Source organism: Coregonus lavaretus (assembly GCF_964263955.1).
Source record: "Coregonus lavaretus genome assembly, chromosome: 23".
Classification (NCBI taxonomy): domain Eukaryota; kingdom Metazoa; phylum Chordata; class Actinopteri; order Salmoniformes; family Salmonidae; genus Coregonus; species Coregonus lavaretus.
The window spans coordinates 29316733-29340359 of record NC_140010.1 but is presented as its reverse complement, the minus strand read 5'-3'; the positions used below and the strand labels follow the sequence as shown (position 1 = coordinate 29340359).

The window sequence follows — 23627 nt, the reverse complement described above, 5'->3', positions numbered from 1 at the left end:
GAGCTAGTGTGTATTAGAGCACCTTCATGCAACATTGAACATTTCCATTCAATATTCTCCATTCTCCATTATTAGATCACCTTGTCAAACCACAGAGGGATGGACAGGTGCCTGAGCTTTGGCATAATGAGGGGCGACCCTCTCTCCTCACCCCATGGGACCTCAGTCTAGCACCTCTCCTAATGTCCTAATGTGCTTTTAGCATCCCTCATTCACTCATCTGTTGCACTGATGCTAGCCACATGACACGATGGGTCCCCCCATGGGCCTTCAACCTCTCCCCCTGCCCTACCTCCCTCTGTTTCAAACCCTCAGTCTCCCCTCCTCTCTCATTTCTCTCTCCTTCCTCTCCCATGCCCGCCTTTCTCTGCCTCACTACCCTCTCTACTCACAACCCCTCCCTCTTCAAAAGGAAAGGGGAAATGGCCTTTCCAATCCCCCTGGGGTTTGACTAAAGCCTCAGTGATTTCCCCTGAGCAATCCCATGGATGCAGTCCCCATGACAGAACCTGGTGGCTGGTGCTTAAAGCGCCATCAGTCTTGACAGACAGATAGACAGGCAGACAGGCAGACAGACAGACAGACAAAACAAGCAGACAGCGGTGACAGACCAAAGCTTTATCTGAGGGGAAATTGAAATTACCTGATGGAAACCCAGTGTGAACAAGGCTGTCAGTGCTAAAGAACATGGGAGATTGGTCTTGTGTGTGTGTGTATGTGTGCGCCTGCACTACAGTAGGAGCACAGCAGAAGCGTTTAGCTGAATCACCACCAGGGCTAATTGGTTTGGTGCTCTGTGGACAGTTTCTGTCAGGAAGAGGAGATTGGCACTGAAACCACCCTCTACTGTCTTCTGCTCACCCATCAATCAGCTGCACTATGCTATTCTCACCATTTTTCACCAACAGTAGTTCACAATCAGTTAGGAGACGTGACATACCAAATGGTTTAGACTAAATAATCGTATTAGGGTTTGATGAGGTCAGTAAAATAAGTCTGATCAGTTTAAGCTGTGTTTCCATCCCTAGATCACATCTTCCTGGTATATTCTCACCCCTTTAATTTCTTCAGACAAAAACACAATCGGGGGCATGCCTTGGCAGTTGGCACAAGATATACCAAGATGGCAAACTATTATTTGGGTGACTTCCTACAAGACGAAGCATCTGGGGGCAGTGTATAAACTATCGGTTATTGGGGGAAATTAAATGTCATATAATGAATCTATCATTACCCAGCTGAAGAGTTTGTCTGGTCACAGTGCTCATCAATCTGTAGTGGGGGGGGGGGGGGTACATAGGAGAGCAGTTTCTCATCCTCTCTTACCTGGAACAATATCAGCTTTTAGTGACACTGACAGTGTGCCAACGCTGCAGATATGAATCAACACGGGCTGACAAATGCCTCAGGACTGGTGCCAGGTCTATTTGTCTGCGGGGTGTCAGGGAGAGTTAGGGTGAGAGAGAGGGGGAGAGGGGGGAGGTAGTGAGTGAGGGGGGAGGTGGATACCCATCTTCCTTTTTGTAGAGCCTGAGAGAGAAGCAAAAAAAAAGTCCTCCTCTGGCTGTGCCGGGTGGGTACATGCCATTAAGGCCAGATGTGGGTGTAGGCTATTAATTTGTTTTGTAGTATTGCAAACTGATTTGACATAATGACACGTGTAGGTGAGTGGGTGTGTCTCTCTTCACCTATTGGTTGTTCTATACAAGTGGTCACAAACCCTGGTCTTTGAGACCCACAGGGTGTGCGCACTATTGTTCCAACACAGCGGTAAAGCACCACTGGGCGACCAGTGTTCTATACAGTATGTGTTGTACACTATGTGTTGAGTTTGAGTGTGTTCTCTCTGGCCAGGCTAGCAGGGTGTCAGTGCTCTGATGGTGTTCCTAAAGCAAACACGTGAGTGGAAATGGCCTGGCCGGCTGTGGAGAGCCCTCTTCAGTGATGAGAGATATCTCCCTGTGTAAACAATGGCACAAAGCGCAGCACTCAGCACACACACACACACACACACACACACACACACACACACACATACACACACACACACACACACACACACACAGTGAGATAATGCTCAGCTCTCTAGTGCTAGAATGTACTGGTTCTCAACATTCCATTCTACTCTTTGTTCTCGGTCTCCCTGTTTAAAACAGAAGGGAAGTGGAAATGGAGGATAAGTCGAGCAGGTCCATTTACTTTCTGTCATCAAGTGTTCTTTTCTGGAACAGAACTCCGGTCATTTCCGCAGTAAAACTCATCAAAGTGCTCCTTCATGACTAAACTTCAACCATGGGACAGGACTGAGAATGTATGAGAACATACTTTGTTTTATAACTGACTAACCTCTCTCTCTCTCTCTCTCTCTCTCTCTCTCTCTCTCTCTCTCTCTCTCTCTCTCTCATGTAGAAACGTTGATGGACACACGGGTGGCTACGGCTGAGCTAGGCTGGACGGCCTACCCTGCATCTGGGGTGAGTAACAGCCTAACAGGACTCCAGACAGCACCATGGAAAGTAGTTATGGGCTAGTCTGTACTGTCAATGGTTACCTTCTCTCCATGTTTATCATTTTGAATCTTCTCCGGTTCATTGTTTCCCCTCCCACTTTAGGTGTAAATGGTTTGCCCTACCATTCTAGGAGGGGTAAATGGTTATGCCATATGATAATGCAAGACAAGGAACTGTATAACCCCAGTAAAAATACCCTTTGATTTGCCTTTGTCTCCGTAGCTCAATGAGTCGATCAATGTCATCCCCAGCATGTACAGTACTGTCTTTCCCCAGACAGATAGCCATGCCATAGAACTACAGTAGCGTAGTAGAGTAGCATGATCACTGTGGCAGTATTATTTTCTCCCCATCCCATCCCCATTCATCATGACTTAATTACATAATGGGTCCACTTACAGCTTTTTTCAATTTCTTACACACTAAAATTAAAACTTTCCCACAATTAGCAAAACCTTACACTCAAGGAGCAAAACACTGGCCTAGATTTGCACAACTGTAAGCACATTGTCAGCTTCACACTTTTTGCAAAACATTATACACAGTGATTTGCAAAACACTAAACACACTTGCATTTGACACAGAAATGTATCCTGATGTCATTTCCTTGCAATTTCAAAGCAAAGGGTTTCAAATGAACACACCCATGAACCAATTGGTTAAACACAGCCACCAGGTGTGCACACACACTGGTGCTTAATTGTAGACACACCAATCAGGTTTAAGAACTATAAAAAGGCAACAGGTAAGTTCACCTGTCGTCAAAAAAAAAATGGACGGTGTCAGAGGAAGAGGAAGAGGGAGAGGGAGAGGAAGAGGAAGACCTGGAGGAGGGGTAGGACGTGCACAAAGAAGAAGACAACCAAATCTGTGTGACGAAATTCGTGCTGCAATTGTGGACCATGTAATAAACCACGGACTAACACTGAGGGAGGCTGGACTGAGAGTACAGTCTAACCTAAGCAGGTACACGGTGGCATCAATAGTTCGGACATTTCGTCAAGAGCACAGGTGAGAAACGTATCTTCTGTCAACAGAAAATCCATAGCTTACTGCATGTACTATATCAACAGTTTTGGTATCTATTCCTGTATCATTTTACAGTAAGCTACATGTATTTTGTTTGGCCAACATAGGAAAGAACATTGAGAACACCAAGGAGGGAGGGGCCCCATATTCACACAGGAGCAAGAGAGAGAGATCATAAACCTCATTTTGGCCAATAATGCAATCAGACTTAGAGAAATTCAAGCCCAAATTGTCAATGATCACCGAATTTTCAATAATGTCCAACAGGTCTCTCTGTCAACAATAGCCCGTATCCTTAAAAAACATCAAGTTCTGATGAAACAACTGTATAAAGTGCCATTTGAAAGGAATTCAGACAGGGTGAAAGGCCTGCGGCGTGAAAATGTGGTGGTACATTTTGTTCACTGACTGTAGTATTGTGTACTGCACACATAACCTTTTTACTGTACATGTAATTTTACTGTATAGCAGACCTACAGTAAATTGATCTACACAATGTGATCTTTTGCTGTATTTCAGAGAGTTTTGCAAATGGATGCGGAGGAAGGCTGGATTTAACCTGACAACAGTGAGAAGAAGGGGAAGAAACATAATTGGTCACAGGGCTATTGTCAATGTACCAGGGCAACGTGGGGGTAACATTACCTTTGTGCTGCCATTACACAGAATGGGGTCCTCCACCGCCATGCCAACTTGGGTCCTTACAACACTGACCTCATTCTTACATTTTTAGACAGATTACACAATATTATCACAGCAGCAAACCAAAGGGACCAGATGCAATTTCCATCGTTCTGCTCTGGTCCAAAGCTGGTTTCATCAACACCCACAATTTACAGTTCAATACCTTCCACCATACTCCCCCTTCCTAAACCCCATCGAGGAGTTCTTCTCAGCATGGCGGTGGAAGGTTTATGATCTCCGGCCCTATGTCCAGATGGCCCTCATTCAAGCTATGGTGGAAGCATGTGATCAAATTGAAGCAGCATCCATACAAGGGTGGATTCGTCACTCCAAAAGATTCTTCCCACGTTGCCTTGCAAATGAAAATATAGCCTGTGATGTTGACGAGGCCCTGTGGCCAGATCCAGCTAGGCGGAGAGATGTTTAGGTTATTTCTCTTTTTTATTCGGTACTGAACTGGATATGTAATTTATGTTACAGTATTACTGTAAGCTTACAGTACAAGGGTACGTTCAGTAATACTGTATGAAAACTGGAAAATGTTTTGTTATGAATGTTTTGTTGAAATGTTCAGTATTGACTGACTTGAGTACATGAAAATAAATACATATTTTCATTAGTCTGCACAATTGGTGTCATGTGGTGTTGGTGAATTTATTTTTACACTTTCTCTGTGTAAATGCTAAAAGTGTTTTAGGTTGAGCACAGTAGTGTTTAACTGATTCAAACAGAATCAGACCATATGATGGTTTGTGTTTATGTTATGACAACAAAATAAGGTTTTTATAAGACATTGTATAGTTTTGACAAAAGTGTTCCATTTTGCAAATGATCTGAGGTGTTGTGCTTCTTTGGTGTAGTGTTGTGCTAATTGTGTGAAGGGGTTTGAAAAACCGGGCCCTGTTTTCAAAATTGTGCTTAAGCAATTGAAAAAAAACTGTAAGCCAGTGTAAGCCAGCCCAAATCACTTCATAGGGGATAAGACAGTTATAATGCTACAGTAATGCTTCAGTATAATGGTACGGTAAGGGTACAGTAAGGATACAATATAAGGGTACAGTAATGCTTCAGTATAATGGTACAGTAAGGGTACAGTATAAGGGTACAGTAATGCTTCAGTATAATGGTACGGTAAGGGTACAGTTATAATGCTACAGTAATGCTTCAGTATAATGGTACAGTAAGGGTACAGTATAATGCTACAGTAATGCTTCAGTATAATGGTACAGTAAGGGTACAGTTATAATGCTACAGTAATGCTTCAGTATAATGGTACAGTAAGGGTACAGTATAATGCTACAGTAATGCTTCAGTATAATGGTACAGTAAGGGTACAGTATAATGCTACAGTAATGCTTCAGTATAATGGTACAGTAAGGATACAGTATAAGGGTACAGTAATGCTTCAGTATAATGGTACGGTAAGGGTACAGTTATAATGCTACAGTAATGCTTCAGTATAATGGTACAATAAGGGTACAGTAAGGGTACAGTATAAGGGTACAGTAATGCTTCAGTATAATGGTACAGTAAGGGTACAGTATAATGCTACAGTAATGCTTCAGTATAATGGTACAGTAAGGGTACAGTATAATGCTACAGTAATGCTTCAGTATAATGGTACAGTAAGGGTACAGTATAAGGGTACAGTAATGCTTCAGTATAATGGTACAGTAAGGGTACAGTATAATGCTACAGTAATGCTTCAGTATAATGGTACAGTAAGGGTACAGTATAATGCTACAGTAATGCTTCAGTATAATGGTACAGTAAGGGTACAGTATAAGGGTACAGTAATGCTTCAGTATAATGGTACAGTAAGGGTACAGTATAATGCTACAGTAATGCTTCAGTATAATGGTACAGTAAGGGTACAGTATAATGCTACAGTAATGCTTCAGTATAATGGTACAGTAAGGGTACAGTAAGGGTACAGTTATCCAGGGGAGGAAGAGGACTAAAGAGGAGCAAGAAGGTCACTAGCGCCGGCTGTCGGCTATACAGCCGGTTACATACTCATTTTCAGCCGGGTACTTTTTCCACTTAAATTAACTAGGCTACTTTTTTACTATTCGCAAGTCAGAGAAAAAAAGTCTGCCGAGCCCTCTCCCTCTAGAATGAACGATATGCATCTTCTAGCGATCTATTGATTGGCTAGGCGTCTGTCAGTCACAAATTGAGCGATGACAGGGCTCCCGGTACCTGGGAATGTGTGTTGTTTACGCTGTGGTTGCAGTCACATTTCTTTCCATGGAGGGAGAGAGCATGATAATATAATAATATAATATGCCATTTAGCAGACGCTTTTATCCAAAGCGACTTACAGTCGTGCGTGCATACATTTTTGTGTATGGGTGGTCCCGGGGATCGAACCCACTACCTTGGCGTTACAAGCGCCGTGCTCTACCAGCTGAGCTACAGAGGACCACTTTCTCTGTGTAAATGCTAAAAGTGTTTTAGGTTGAGCACAGTAGTGTTTAACTGATTCAAGGACCATGATGCAATAGAGGACCATGATGCTCCTACATTGTCTATGTGATTTAGGTTGAGCACAGTAGTGTTTAACTGATTCAAGGACCATGATGCAACAGAGGACCATGATGCTCCTACATTGTCTATGTGAGTCAATTTACACGTCCCATATAATATGGTAACGATGAGTCGAAATCCACTTAGCCTATTGTTTTCTGGCACATTCATTTAATTTATTTTGTGTGTTTCATATGCAGCCATGAAATGCTGGCGCATAGGCTTACTGTGATTTGATTGACGAACAGCAAGCTTGACTAGTTTATAAATGGTGTTGAACTGACTGAATAAAGTCGATCTCATATATCCTTGCCATTCATAAATCATACAACGCAGTTATATGTCCATAGTATCGCATCGGGACAGTATACACAAGCAGTTAGGAAAGCAAAGGCTAACCTTTTCAGACAGAAATTTGCATCCTGTAGCACTAACTCCAAAAAGTTTTGGGACACTGTAAAGTCCATGGAAAATAAGAGCACTTCCTCCCAGCTGCCCACTGCACTGAGGCTAGGAAACACTATCACCACCGATAAATCTACAATAATCGAGAATTTCAACAAGCATTTTGCTACGGCTGGCCATGCTTTCCACCTGGCTACCACTACCCCGGCCACCAGCTCTGCACCCTCCGCTGCAACTTGCCCATGCCCCCCCCCGCTTCTCCTTCACACAAATCCAGACAGCTGATGTTCTGAAAGAGCTGCAAAATCTGGACCCCTACAAATCATCTGGGCTAGACAATCTGGACCCTTTCTTTCTAAAACTAGCCGCCGAAATTGTCGCAACCCCTATTACTAGCCTGTTCAACCTCTCTTTCGTAACGTCTGAGATCCCCAGAGATTGGAAAGCTGCCGCGGTCATCCCCCTCTTCAAAGGGGGTGACACTCTAGATCCAAACTGTTACAGACCCATATCCATCCTGCCCTGCCTTTCAAAAGTTTTTGAAAGCCAAGTCAACAAACAGATCATCGACCATTTCGAATCCCACCGTACCTTCTCCGCTATGCAATCCGGTTTCCGAGCTGGTCATGGGTGCACTTCAGCCACGCTCAAGGTCCTAAACGATATTATAACCGCGATCGATAATAGACAGTACTGTGCAGCCGTTTTCATTGACCTGGCCAAGGCTTTCGACTCTGTCAACCACCGCATTCTTATTGGCAGACTAAATTGCCTTGGTTTCTCAAATGACTGCCTCGCCTGGTTCACCAACTACTTCTCAGATAGAGTTCAATGTGTCAAATCGGAGGGCCTGTTGTCTGGACCTATGGCAGTCTCTATGGGGGTGCCACAGGGTTCAATTCTTGGGCCGACTCTTTTCTCTGTGTATATCAATGACGTCGCTCTTGCTGCTGGTGACTCTCAGATCCACCTCTACGCAGACGACACCATTTTGTATACATCTGGCCCTTCATTGTACACTGTGTTAACAAACCTCCAAACGAGCTTCAATGCCATACAACACTCCTTCAGTAGCCTCCAACTGCGCTTAAACACTAGTAAAACTAAATGCATGCTCTTCAACCGAACGCTGCTTGCACCCGCCCACCCGACTAGAATCACTACTCTCGACGGGTCTGACCTAGAGTATGTGGACAACTACAAATATCTAGGTGTCTGGTTAGACTGTAAACTCTCCTTCCAGACTCACATTAAGAATCTCCAATCCAAAGTTAAATCTAGAATCGGTTTCCTATTTCGCAACAAAGCCTCCTTCACTCATGCTGCCAAACATGCCCTCGTAAAACTGACTATCCTACCGATCCTTGACTTCGGCGATGTCATTTACAAAATAGCCTCCAACACTCTACTCAGCAAATTGGATGTAGTCTATCACAGTGCCATCCGTTTTGTCTCCAAAGCCCCATATAATACCCACCACTGTGACCTGTACGCTCTTGTTGGCTGGTCCTCACTACATATTCGTCGCCAAACCCACTGGCTCCAGGCCATCTATAAATCACTGCTAGGCAAATCCCCGCCTTATCTTAGCTCATTGGTCACCATAGCAACACCCACCCGTAGTCTGCGCTCCAGCAGGTATATCTCACTGGTCATCCCCAAAGCCAACACCTCCTTTGGCCGCAATTCCTTCCAGTTCTCTGCTGCCAATGACTGGAACAAATTGCAAAAATCTCTGAAGCTGGAGACACTTATCTCCCTCACTAACTTTAAGCATCAGTTGTCAGAGCACCTTACCGATCACTGCACCTGTACACAGCCCATCTGAAATTAGCCCGCCCAACTACCTCATCCCTATATTGTTATTTATTTTGCTCATTTGTACCCCAGTATCTCTATTTGCACATCATCTCTTGCACATCTATCATTCCAGTGTTAATACTAATTGTAATTATTTTGCACTATAGCCTATTTATTGCCTTACCTCCATAACTTGCTACATTTGCACACACTGTATATATATGTATTTCTGTTGTATTTTTGACTTTGTTTTGTTTTACCCCATATGTAACTCTGTGTTGTTGTTTTTATCGCACTGCTTTGCTTTATCTTGGCCAGGTCGCAGTTGTAAATGAGAACTTGTTCTCAACTGGTTTACCTGGTTAAATAAAGGTGAAATAAAATAAATAAATAAACAGGTAAACTGAAGATCTCATTGTATTTTTGATATGAAGTCCATCAGGACCTGCCAGACAGTGACTTTAAAATGAGTGACTTGTCAGTAGCCTACTGAATCGCATCGATAAGAGAGACATTCATTTGGCTCCCTAATTTGCATACGGGTAGGCTTTTTGCCGATTATCTGCAGATAAATGATCAAAACATTGGATGAAGATGGTGAATTCTCCTCACTTCAGAAACAATAGGTAGGTTAGTGGAGAGATAGCCTCACTCCGGTCCAAAATATGATAAATGAAAATGGATTGAATTGTTTTAAAAGCTAATGATACTTATATGGTATTTTCTAAGATGTTGATATAGGTCAACTGATTTAATCAAAGTGTGACAATGGAGTTGTCAACTGCTGCTTTCGCTGAAGCAAAGCCCATGATTAACACCTGCTTCATTCTTCAATCATACCTCTATTGCAGATAGCTGAGAAAATGCCTCTTAAAAGGAAGCTTAAAGCCTGTGAAGTCAGCAGACTCTTACAAGATTATTTAAGAAGAAATCTGTGGGTCAGTTGTTAAACAAGCATTTTTTATCATATGGCCTGGAGGATCCTGGCTGGCTACTTTTTCTTTTTGGCTGGCTACTCCATGTGCTTGTGGAAAACACTGGATTGGGTTGGATTTAACAGATTTGGACTATTGTGGGTTTCCAGCTATATCCCTTTTCTGCATGAACTGAATGCCACACTTGTTCCTTTCCTTAGCGTACTAGTACCGCCCAGACCGTAGCACAGTGAATCATGCAGCAGCTATGTTGTGTAAAACAACCAGCAACTGTGTCTAACATGAACAGGCTCTTTGGCATTTTATGAGGCGTTTTACACACACATCCAAGGAGTTTCACGCCACAAAGAGCACTACAGACAAACAGTGGGCTCGCTTCAGGCTGACACACACACGCACTGACTAATTCTGATAGCACGATAGATGGTAAGTGGCTAAACGCTGCTTTTGTCCTCCTGAATGAGCGAGTGGCCTGCTAAGAATAGGCCATGATGTAGCGCCGCAGCTGAGCTGAGGGCAGAGCTGGGCTGAGGGTGTGTCCTAGAGGAAAGATCTACGGGGTGTGGGGACTAAAAGGGAAGTCTGATGGGGAATAGTGTATGAGAGAGAATATGGTTAATACCACATGGCATTGGTTGCCCCTTGACCTAGCCCCCTCTCACCAACCATAGTCCTCAACATTCACACTACACAAAGGAGAGATGTTTGTAGTAGTCTCATTCTGTTGTACAGTTTTACAACGGAGGCGGTCAGAATTCTCAAATGCCAACAAACATTCTCCATTTCATTTCATAATTTCATTTCCAGAAAGAACTTGATGACGGTTGTAAAAAAAACTTTTTGGCCAACCTGACCAGATTCACAGAAATGTGAGTTATAGATCATTGAAAGCAAGTCAAATAAGTGGTAGATCTGTTCTATGCACAATATTTATATCCTTCCCATTCTTAAGTTTCATTTTTGCATCTTTTACTTTCGGTTTTGTGCATCAGCTTCAAACAGCTGAAAATACAATATTTTTGGTTATTGAAAATATATTTCACAGCAGTTTATATTGTACAATGAATCTCTACACTCTGAGTGCTTGTTTTGTCACAAACTGAAATTAGGCGAACTATTAGAAATGTAGCAATCAGGAAATGGTGGAGCGATTCCTGCATATTGCAATTTTAAAAAAAAAACATTCTCACTGAAGAAGGCAGATAAAACAGTTCCGACCTGGTTACGTGACAGTTCTACCTCCTTCCTGACTGTAAACATTCCACTGTGACAGAATATGACAGAGAAATTGACTTTAGTTATGGTACAGTAGTTCCTTCAGCAACTCATGTCATCAGTCTTGAGCCACATTAACAGACATTGAAAGGTCTTAAATGTTAAGTGTTCTGCCTGGAGCATGTACATTTCTAGCAAGGAATTATGTGTCAAACACACTGTATCTCACTGTAGGGTAGTGTTAAGGCAGGTTGCCTATTCTGAATGCACTGAATGAGGTAGGAGCTGATGTAGGGTGTCTCGGTAAGAGGACAAGGATAAGGAGAGAGACTGTTTAGAGAGGTTTAGCTATCATTTATTTTCCCCAAATAATGATCCAAATCATTTCATATGTGTGTGTTAAAAATGTAAACAATATGGTAGGTTACTCACGTTGGATATTGGATGCACAGATAAAGGAAACAAAAAGTGATACATGCTGGAGAGTTCTTCTAAGGCATGAATTGTTTTGCACTGAACTAAAAGACAAAGGAACTCAGGTATTTACTGTAACTAGGTAATGGGTTGCCGTTGCGCTCAGAGCATAGAGATGTACAGTGCATTCGGAAAGTATTCAGACTCCTTCCCTTTTCCCACATTTTGTTACGGTACAGCCTTATTCTAAAATTACTTTTTTTCCTCATCAATCTACACACAATACCCCATAATGACAACGCGAAAACAGGTTTTATTAATTTAACTTATTAAAAATAAAAAACAGAAATACCTTATCTACATAAATATTCATACCCTTTGTTATGAGACTTGAAATTGAGCTCAGGTGCATCCTGTTTCCATTGATCGTCCTTGAGATGTTTCTACAACTTGATTGGAGTCCACCTGTGGTAAATGCAATTGGTTGGACATGATTTGGAAAGGCACACACCTGTCTATATAAGGTCCCACAGTTGACAGTGCAGGGCAAAGACCAAAGCCATGAGGTCGAAGGAATTGTCCGTAGAGCTCCGAGATAGGATTGTGTCGAGGCACAGATCTGGGGAATGGTACCAAAACATTTCTGCAGCATTGAAGTTCCCGAAGAACACAGTGGCCTCCATCATTCTTAAATGGAAGAAGTTTGGGACCACCAATACTCTTCCTAGAGCTGGCCGCCCGGCCAAACTGTGCAGTCGGGGGAGAAGAGCCTTGGAAGGGCCAGATGGTCACTCTGACAGAGCTCCAGACTTCCTCTGTGGAGATGGTAGAACCTTCCAGAAGGACAATCATCTCTGCAGCACTCCACCAATCAGGCCTTTATGGTAGAGTGGCCAGACGGAAGCCACTCAGTAAAAGGCACATGACAGCCCGCTTGGAGTTTGCCAAAAGGCACCTAAAGGACTCTCAGACCATGAGAAACAAGATTCTCTGGTCTGATGAAACCAAGCTTGAATGATTCCAACATGGATTGTCTACTCAGGGAAAACAGGGTGATGATGGAGTCGCTACTAGATATAGAAACCCGAAGCATGCGTGAAATTGTAATATTTTCTGGGATTCCTGAGGACGCATCCAATAATCCAGAGGGGGCTATCAGAGAGTTCATGCAATCCGCCTTGAAACTTCCTCTAGAGACTGTAAACAAGGTGGCTTTCCACCGAGGGCACAGACTTGGAGCTCGGAGCGACAAGACCAAGGGTCCCCGACCTATCATCGCAAAATTTGAACACTACCAACAAAAGGAGCTGATCAAAAGCAAGGGAAGGGAGCTTAAAGGGACCAAATTCGGTCTCAATGACCAATTTCCCCGGGAGATAAACGAACGTCGCTAGAGGCTGTATCCCGTACAGAGGCAACAGAGGGAGAGGGGTAAGTGTGCCTTTCTCATTGTGGACAAAGTCTTTATAGACGGACAACTCTTCCGAGACAGCTCCATAACACCATGGCTGCACTAAATTCTATGGGAACGTCAGGTTACCGAAAAAAATAATGGGGACTGTAAAAATATCTGAACACGCGCTCAATTACACGCTCGCTTACACATACGGACACATACATACACACACAAACACACACACTTGATCTCTCTCTCTTCTCTCACTCTCTCTTTCTCTCTTCTCTCCTCTCCCTCTCTCCTCTCTCTCTGTATTGTCGAGAACTTTTCTATAATCTAATATGTTTTTTGTATGTCTATCTTTTCTATGTCTTTGTCTACATGTTTATCTATGTTTACAACAAGCAAAGGGAAAATATCAGAACAGGGAAGTTGGGGAATAATAACATATTATATTTGATACATTTGTACTGTAGTGAAGCCGTCTCTATAGTAATACAAGGTCTCTTTCATAATCATGTGAAACATCAAACGCTATGGAAATGCTGGGATGTGTTTTTCTATGAAAATGATGTTTAATGTGATTATGATGCAACTATGATGCAACTATGATGGTGATACGATATGGATTACAATTATCATCCTGAATATTAAGGCTATACTCACTTCATGTTACACACATAGACACTACACCATACAAATTGGCTGGGTTATTATTTATTTGGACATCACACATTATAGTCTTACTCTTATCCAGACCTACACACTCTCACTAAATCACATCCAATATCACACACATCAACCTATGCAGATTTACTACACACATAATATCTTGACTCAATTTTCTAACATCTGTGGCATTGGCTCACAGGCAAACAGGCTAGGGAATACAACAGATATTGCTAGAACCTGTTTCTTGAATTTTAAACATCAGACATTTGAAATCTCTAATTCTGACCGTCATAATACCTCTTATGGCAGTACTTTACAAGCACTAATTATGGTCAATTTAGGCTGAGAATAGTATCTAGTTATGTTAAGGGGTGAAATAATATAACCAGTTATAAGCAGGTTATAAAAAAGAAGATCAGTCTTTATGTGGCTAAAAGAAAAGGAATATACAGGAAACTCACTCTACATACTTAGATGAATTTGCGTGGAAAAAGGAATGGGGTGGTGAAATAATTTTCTGTCATGGACAAAGGAACTCAAAAGGTGTGATGATATTAATTAACAAAAATGTCGATCTGAATGTGCAAATAGTCAGGAATGATTCGCAAGGAAGGTGGATCCTTTTGAATATGAAAGTGGATGAAAAACAGATTGGGCTCATTAATCTATATGGTTAAAATCAGGATGATCCATACTTCTTCGAAAGTATTTATAACAATTTATTGAACTTACAAGCAACAAACAATCAAATCATCATGGTGGGAGACTATAACACTGTGTTATGTACCTCAATGGACCGTAAAGGAAATCACTCTACAAACTATCATCACCGTGCCCTTAAGGAAATCATAAATATTAAGGACACATTAGAAATAGTGGATATTTGGAGACTAAAAAACCCTGACCTAGTGAGATATACATGGATGACACTTAATCAAGTTAGTCATCTTGACTACTTTCTTGTCTCTTTCTCTCTTGCATCAAATGTTTAAAAAGTATTGATAGGAGACAGAATGCGATCAGATCATCATCTAATTGGGTTTTACATAACTCTTACAGAATTTCCACGTGGACAGGAATATTGGACATTTAATCAAAGTCTAGTGGAGGACAATTTATTTTTAACTAAGACAAAATAATATATAACTGCATTTTCCAGTACAATATAGGTTCAGCAAATCCCCTTATTGTTTGGGATACATTTAAATGTACCTTCAGAGGTCATTCAATTCAATATTCATCAATAATAAAAAAGCAGTTTCTGTTTGAAGAGACTAACAAGGGAAATACATGAACTAATAGTACAGGTAGATAGTAATAAAAACGATACTACAGAAATACAAAATACTTTAGAGGAAAAACAAAAAGAACTGGAGGAACTTATTCAAGATAGATCTAATGTAATCTATTCCAAAAATAAAGCAAACTGGATGGAATATGGAGAAAAATGCACCAAATTCTTCCTGAATCTCCAACACAGGAAAGCTACTAAAAATAATTAGCTACGAAAAAGATTAATCTATGATTCTCTGATTGATATTTTAAAAGAGGAAGCTAAATATTTTAAGCAGATGTTTTCTTTTCCATCTCATCCTCACCATCTGAATGATGATTACTGTAAGGAATTCTTTCCAATTATTTATTTTTTGGGAAAATGAACAAATGTTTAAAAGAAATATCAGTGCGAAGGCCAAATTACAGAAGAATAACTTTTGAGGCTATTAAATCCTTTCAGTCTGGAAAACCTCCAGGGCTTGATGGCTTACCGGTAGAGGTATATCAAGCCTTTCTTGATACAGTGGGGGAAAAAAGTATTTAGTCAGCCACCAATTGTGCAAGTTCTCCCACTTAAAAAGATGAGAGAGGCCTGTAATTTTCATCATAGGTACACGTCAACTATGACAGACAAAATGAAATTTTTTTTCTCCAGAAAATCACATTGTAGGATTTTTTATGAATTTATTTGCAAATTATGGTGGAAAATAAGTATTTGGTCAATAACAAAAGTTTCTCAATACTTTGTTATATACCCTTTGTTGGCAATGACACAGGTCAAAAGTTTTCTGTAAGTCTTCACAAGGTTTTCACACACTGTTACTGGTATTTTGGCCCATTCCTCCATGCAGATCTCCTCTAGAGCAGTGATGTTTTGGGGCTGTCGCTGGGCAACACGGACTTTCAACTCCCTCCAAAGATTTTCTATGGGGTTGAGATCTGGAGACTGGCTAGGCCACTCCAGGACCTTGAAATGCTTCTTACGAAGCCACTCCTTCATTGCCCGGGCGGTGTGTTTGGGATCATTGTCATGCTGAAAGACCCAGCCACGTTTCATCTTCAATGCCCTTGCTGATGGAAGGAGGTTTTCACTCAAAATCTCACGATACATGGCCCCATTCATTCTTTCCTTTACACGGATCAGTCGTCCTGGTCCATTTGCAGAAAAACAGCCCCAAAGCATGATGTTTCCACCCCCATGCTTCACAGTAGGTATGGTGTTCTTTGGATGCAACCCAGCATTCTTTGTCCTCCAAACACGACAAGTTGAGTTTTTACCAAAAAGTTCTATTTTGGTTTCATCTGACCATATGCCATTCTCCCAATCCTCTTCTGGATCATCCAAATGCACTCTAGCAAACTTCAGACGGGCCTGGACATGTACTGGCTTAAGCAGGGGGACACGTCTCGCACTGCAGGATTTGAGTCCCTGGCGGCGTAGTATGTTACTGATGGTAGGCTTTGTTACTTTGGTCCCAGCTCTCTGCAGGTCATTCACTAGGTCCCCCCGTGTGGTTCTGGGATTTTTGCTCACCGTTCTTGTGATCATTTTGACCCCATGGGGTGAGATCTTGCGTGGAGCCCCAGATCGAGGGAGATTATCAGTGGTCTTGTATGTCTTCCATTTCCTAATAATTGCTCCCACAGTTGATTTCTTCAACCCAAGCTGCTTATCTATTGCAGATTCAGTCTTCCCAGCCTGGTGCAGGTCTACAATTTTGTTTCTGGTGTCCTTTGACAGCTCTTTGGTCTTGGCCATAGTGGAGTTTGGAGTGTGACTGTTTGAGGTTGTGGACAGGTGTCTTTTATACTGATAACAAGTTCAAACAGGTGCCATTAATACAGGTAACGAGTGGAGGACAGAGGAGCCTCTTAAATAAGAAGTTACAGGTCTGTGAGAGCCAGAAATCTTGCTTGTTTGTAGGTGACCAAATACTTATTTTCCACCATAATTTGCAAATAAATTCATCAAAAATCCTACAATGTGATTTTCTGGCATTTTTTTTCTCAATTTGTCTGTCATAGTTGACGTGTACCTATGATGAAAATTACAGGCCTCTCTCATCTTTTTAAGTGGGAGAACTTGCACAATTGGTGTCAGAGGAAGGCCCTCAAAATTGTCAAAGACTCCAGCCACCCTAGTCATAGACTGTTCTCCCTGCTACCGCACGGCAAGCGGTACCGGAGTGCCAAGTCTAGGTCCATAAGACTCCTGAACAGCTAATCATGGCTACCCGGACTATTTGCACTGCCCCCCCACCCCATCCTTTTTACGCTGCTGCTACTCTGTTAATTATTTATGCATAGTCACTTTAACTCTACCCACATGTACATATTACTTTAACTATCTCAACTAGCCGGTGCCCCCGCACATTGACTCTGCACCGGTACCCCCCTGTATATATAGCCTCCCTACTGTTATTTTATTTTACTTCTGCTCTTTTTTTCTCAACACTTTTTTGTTGTTGTTTTATTTTTACTTTTTTTGTAAAAAATAAATACACTGTTGGTTAAGGGCTGTAAGTAAGCATTTCACTGTAATGTCTGCACCTGTTGTATTCGGCGCATGTGACCAATAAAATTTGATTTGATTTGATTTGACTAAATACTTTTTTTCCCCACTGTAGCTAACATTAGATAGTTAATCTAGAGATTCTTACCTTTGCCTCGATTTGGCAGTCTCATCCAGATCATCATAGCATTTTGTAGTTCTTTATGATAGCCACATTAGCAGCTAATTAGCGTTAAATTTTTTTGGGGGGGGGTAAATACAGGCGAATACTGTATATTGATAGAAGTCACCTTGTTCTAGAGAGATTTACACGGTTATCAAAATGTCACGCCAGGGTAAGCCTACACGAAACACAGCCCTTATTTTAAGTGTTTCTAAAATCCCCTATGGGAAAAATGAATCGTGGAAAAACAATTGGAACTATTTCCCTATTTGACCGCTAGGTTATATGGGTATTATGACTAATACTGTGGTACTCCATGGCGCTGCCCATGCTAATACAGTCTTTTGGCCACTAGGGACCTCTATACAGTGCATTCGGAAAGTATTCAGACCCCTTAACTTTTTCCATATTTTGTTACGTTATAGCCTTATTCTAAAATTGATTAAATAGTTTTTTCCCCTCATCAATCTACACACAATAGCCTATAATGACAAAGCAGGGTTTTTAGACATTTTTTTAAATTAAAAATTTAAAAACGGAAATATCACATTTATCACATTTATTCAGACCATTTACTCAGTACTTTGTTGAAGCACCTTTTGCAGCGATTACAGCCTTGAGTCGTCTTGGGTATGACGCTACAAGCTTGACAGACCTGTACTTGGGGAGTTTCTCCCATTCTTCTCTGCAGATCCTCTCAAGCTCTGTCTGGTTGGATGGGGAGAGTCGCTGCACAGCTATTTTCAGGTCTCTCCAGAGATGTTCGATCGGGTTCAAGTCTGGGCTCTGGCTGGGCCACTCAAGGACATTCAGAGACTTGTCCCGAAGCCACTCCTGCATTGTCTTGGCTGTGTGCTTAGGGTCGTTGTCCTGATGGAAGGTGAACCTGCACCCCAGTCTGAGGTCCTGAGCGCTCTGGAGCAGGTTTTCATCAAGGATTTCTCTGTACTTTGCTCCGTTCATCTTTCCCTCGATCCTGACTAGTCTCCCAGTCCCTGCCGCTGAAAAACATCCCCACAGCATGATGCTGCCACCAACATGCATGCTTCACTGTAGGGATGGTGCCAGGTTTCCTCCAGATGTGACCCTTGGCATTCAGGCCAAATAATATTTTATTTTATTTTTTATATATTTTTATCATACAATCTACTTGCAGTGAAGCCACACAACATTTACATTACATTCAGTCATCTAACAGACTCCCATCCAGAACAGAAACAACCAGGGTCAACGCCCTGCTCAAGGGCACGTCGACAGATCTCCCACAAGGTCAAAAAAATGGGAACCCGAACCAGCGAACTATCAGCCACCGGCCCAAGCTGCCAACCGCCAGGCCACCAGCACTCCAAGATCCCCCCCCTCCAAGCCCCCGTCCCCCCAAGTTCCCCCACAGTCCCCCCCCCCCGAGAAATATTAATAATAATAATAATAATTCCATTCCCCACCCCCAAGACCCCCGCCCCCCCAAGACCCCTGCCCCCCGTCCCCCAAAGCCCCCGTCCCACAATGCACCAACAAAATGAACAAAAGAGAAAAAGAGAAAGACAAATGAAAACAGAAAACAACCATTCAAAAAACAAAAGACATCAAGGACAACAAAAATCATAACAGCAAGGCCAAATGAAAATATGTTTGAGTGCATGTATGTGTGCATGTGTGTGTGTATGTGCATGTGTGTGCGTTTGAATGAGAGTGTGTGTATATGCATGTGTACAAACACCTGCGCGGCATCAGCCTCAGGCAAACAGGTATTAGCTGTAACAACGTTGCCCCTCAGCATCATTCAAACGCATGTCAAAAATGTTATAAATTGATTTACATTTTAATGAGGGAAATAAGTATTTGACCCCCTCTCAATCAGAAAGATTTCTGGCTCCCAGATGTCTTTTATACAGGTAACGAGCTGAGATTAGGAGCACACTCTTAAAGGGAGTGCTCCTAATCTCAGTTTGTTACCTGTATAAAAGACACCTGTCCACAGAAGCAATCAATCAATCAGATTCCAAACTCTCCACCATGGCCAAGACCAAAGAGCTCTCCAAGGATGTCAGGGACAAGATTGTAGACCTACACAAGGCTGGAATGGGCTACAAGACCATCGCCAAGCAGCTTGGTGAGAAGGTGACAACAGTTGGTGCGACCTCTGTGATTGCCAACAAGGGTTTCGCCACCAAGTCATGTTTTGCAGAGGGGTCAAATACTTATTTCCTTCATTAAAATGCAAATCAATTTATAACATTTTTGACATGCGTTTTTCTGGATTTTTTGTTGTTGTTATTCTGTCTCTCCCTGTTCAAATAAACCTACCATTAAAATTATAGACTGATCATGTCTTTGTCAGTAGGCAAACGTACAAAATCAGCAGGGGATCAAATACTATTTTTCCCTCACTCTATCTCTGCTGGCCACCCTCTTCGGATTTCTACGCACCATATATCTTTTAACTATGCTGTGATGTTTAACATACAATTTGAATCTATCTAATCAAATGGAATCCACAGATTGCGAGTTGAAGATAAATACTTTTACTAAGAGTATTAGTAATTGACTGACCAGGTCTCTCCAGATCTCTCAACAATGCTATTTCTAGTGTCAATTTTAGATGAATGTTATGCTTTTTCAGCCATTCCTGAACCTGAGACCAGAAACAGGCTACTTGAGGGCAACACCAAAACAAATGGTCTATTGATTCTGTATCCTCACAACAAAATCTGCAGAGCTGCGATTATTGTATGCCCCAAATATTCAACATTTTGTTGGTGGCAAGAATTCTGTTTTTAGCTGAAAAGCACGAAGTCTTGAATCTTGCGTTGTTTTATATATCAACTCATACACCCTGTACCATGGAATCGGTACATCAAAAAATCTCTTCCCAAATATTTTGCAATCTGTATGGCACAGCTGTCGATATCTTGGTCCTCAAACGAAACTGGTATACTTTCCTATTTATACTATTTTTATTCCTCCGCCAGTTTTGATCCTTTATATTGGGCGGACAGACCAGTTCCTCGGGTAATGCTGTAATCAATTGGTTGTAATCTTACAATTCTGATAACTCCATGAAAGACATAACTCTACCATTCCAATTCACAATATCATTTAAAAACGAAATACCCTTTTCAAACATATTTTCCATAAATACAGGTCTTTTATCAATCAGCACATTTGAGTTCAGCCACAATATTTGTTGTAATATTTGTTATATCTTTTCAGGGGGATGAAATTGAAATTGTAACCAGCTCTGCAATGCTTGTTTAAAAAAAATGTTTTAAAACATTTGATGAGCTTTTCTTAGTCATCTACTTGAGAACCATTTAGGGTTTAAGTAACATTTTTATATAAGTGAAGCTTTTAGAGAGAGGTTTAGTGCTTTTATATTTAATAATCTCAACCCACCCAGTTCATATTCATTATATATATAGGCATGCTTTATCTTGTCTGGTTTAGCATCCCAGATAAAGATAAATATTTTCTGCTCATATGATTTGAAAAACAAATCATCAGGAGTAGGCAGCGCCATAAGTAAATGAGTAAACTGAGATATGACTAAGGAGTTAATCAGTGCAATTTTTCCATAAATAGACTGGTGTTTTCCTCTCCGTGGTTGCAGTATCTTGTCTATTTTTACTAGTTTTCTATTGAAATTCATTGCGGAGAGCTCATTTATATATTTTGTGATATGAATACTAAGTATGTCTACTTCACCGTCAGCCCATTTTATAGGTAAACTGCAGGGTAATCTATAAATTGTATTTGGTAAAGATCCAATACGTAATATTGTACACTTATCATAATTAGGTTTTAGTCCAGAGAGTCCAGAAAAGTTATCTAGATCTTCAATGAGACATAGCAGGGATCTAGCTTGCGGTCTTAATATAAAACTTGAGTCATCAGCATACATGAACAACTTTGTTTTCAAGCCTTGGATTTCTAATGTTGTTATTTGATCTGATTTTAATAGCTAGCATTTCGATGGCAATAACGAATAGATATGGTGACAGTGGACACCCTTGTTTAACTCCTCTTTACAATTCAAAACTCTCTGAGAAGTAGCCGCTATTTACTATTTTACACCTGGGTTTTGCTATACATTACTTTTACCCATTGTCACGATCGTCTTGGAAAGGAGTAGACCAAAGCGCAGCGTGTTGCACGAACATGATGCTTTATTAAATTAAAGCGAAACACGAAACAACAAAACAAATAACGATTCGTGAAGTCCACAGTGACAATGACTGACAAGGAACAAAAACCCACAAACACAAGGTGAAAACAGACAGTTTAAATATGGCTCCCAATCAGAGACAACGAGCCAACAGCTGACACTCGTTACCTCTGATTGGGAGTCACTCAAACAAAGAAACACAACAACCTAGAACAACCCAACCAAGAAACAGAACACAAAGAAACGAACACACCCTGGCTCAACATACAGAGTCCCGGAGCCAGAGCGTGACAGTACCCCCCCCTAAAGGCGCGGACTGCGACCGCGCCTCAATAAGGGCTAAACAAGGGAGGGCTGGGCGGGCATACCTCCTCGGCGGCGGTTCTGGCCCCGGCCTTGCCCACCACCCTCCAAACAACCCCCCATAGCGCCCCTGGTCCGGTCTGACCCCGCTGGCTGGATCTGGACTGGACAATGACGGAGCGGATTGCTTACGCTCCGTTGTGGAGCAGCTGACCGGTCTTACCAGGCTGACGACTCGCACCCCGGGCTTGGTGCGAGTAGCAGGAACGGGCTGAACCAGGCTGACGACTCGCACCCCTGGCTTGGTGCGAGTGGCAGGAACGGGCTGGACCAGGCTGACGACTCGCACCCCTGGCTTGGTGCGAGTGGCAGGAACGGGCTGGACCAGGCTGACGACGCACCCCGTAGGCTTGGTGCGTGGAGCAGGGACAGGCCGGGCTGGGCTGACGACGCACACCGTAGACCTGGTGCGTGGAGCAGGAACAGGCCGGACAGGGCTGGCGACGCACCCCGTAGGCTTGGTGCGTGGAGCAGGGACAGGCCGGGCTGGGCTGATGACGCATACCGTAGGCTTGGTGCGTGGAGCAGGAACAGGCCGGACAGGGCTGGCGACGCACACCGTAGACTTGGTGCGTGGAGCAGGAACAGGCCGGGCAGGGCTGGCGACGCACACCGTAGACTTGGTGCGTGGAGCAGGAACAGGCCGGGCAGGGCTGGCGACGCACACCGTAGACTTGGTACGTGGAGCAGGAACAGGCCGGGCTGGGCTGGCGACGCACACCGTAGGTTTGGCGCGTGGAGCAGGAACAGGCCGGGCAGGGCTGGCGACGCACACCGTAGACTTGGTGCGTGGAGCAGGAACAGGCCGGGCAGGGCTGGCGACGCACACCGTAGACTTGGTACGTGGAGCAGGAACAGGCCGGGCTGGGCTGGCGACGCACACCGTAGGTTTGGCGCGTGGAGCAGGAACAGGCCGGGCAGGGCTGGCGACGCACACCGTAGACTTGGTGCGTGGAGCAGGAACAGGCCGGGCAGGGCTGTCGACGCACACCGTAGGTTTGGTGCGTGGAGCAGGAACAGGCCGGGCAGGACTGGCGACGCACACCGTAGGCTTGGTGCGAGAGGCAGGAACAGGCCGGACCGGGCTGGAGACGCGCACCGTCCATTTGGTGCGAGGGGCCGTAACAGGCCGGACCGTACTGGGGACACACACCACTGGCTCTACTCCGGGAACTGGAACGGGCCGGACCGGACTGGTAACACACCCCAGTACCTCTCGCCGTGCCTCTAAACCTCCTTTCCCTACTTTGACCAGTGGCCCCCGTAACCTGGTGGCCTTTTGAATACGCCCCTTCTCTGCCTCCGTCAGCCCCTTCGTCCATGCCCTGTGCCCCCCCCTAAAAAATTCTTGGGGGTGCCTCTCGTCCGTCCGACGATGGCACTGCTGACGCCGCTGCTCCTCTCTCGCCAGGGCCTTGATCCTACCCCAAGGTCCCTTGCCCCCGAGCATGTCCTCCCAGGTCCACACTTTGCCCACCTGGGCCATCGCCAGCCTCTCCATCTCCTTTCCCGGCGCTTCCTCCCATGTCCAGTCTGCCTCCGTCTGGACACGCTGCTTGG

At 43.2% G+C, this 23627-nt stretch overlaps 1 protein-coding gene across 1 annotated transcript in view; it reads left to right on the top strand.

Annotated features, from left to right (window-relative positions):
* The window catches only part of LOC311099071 (ephrin type-B receptor 1), a gene marked incomplete at both ends in the record, with an annotated part of 313995 nt that overhangs the window by 69104 nt on the left and 221264 nt on the right, over positions 1-23627 (top strand). The window contains one exon of the mRNA XM_084139687.1: positions 2410-2474. Coding sequence (XP_083995813.1) covers positions 2410-2474 — 65 coding nt within the window. The remainder of the gene's footprint in view (positions 1-2409; positions 2475-23627) is intronic.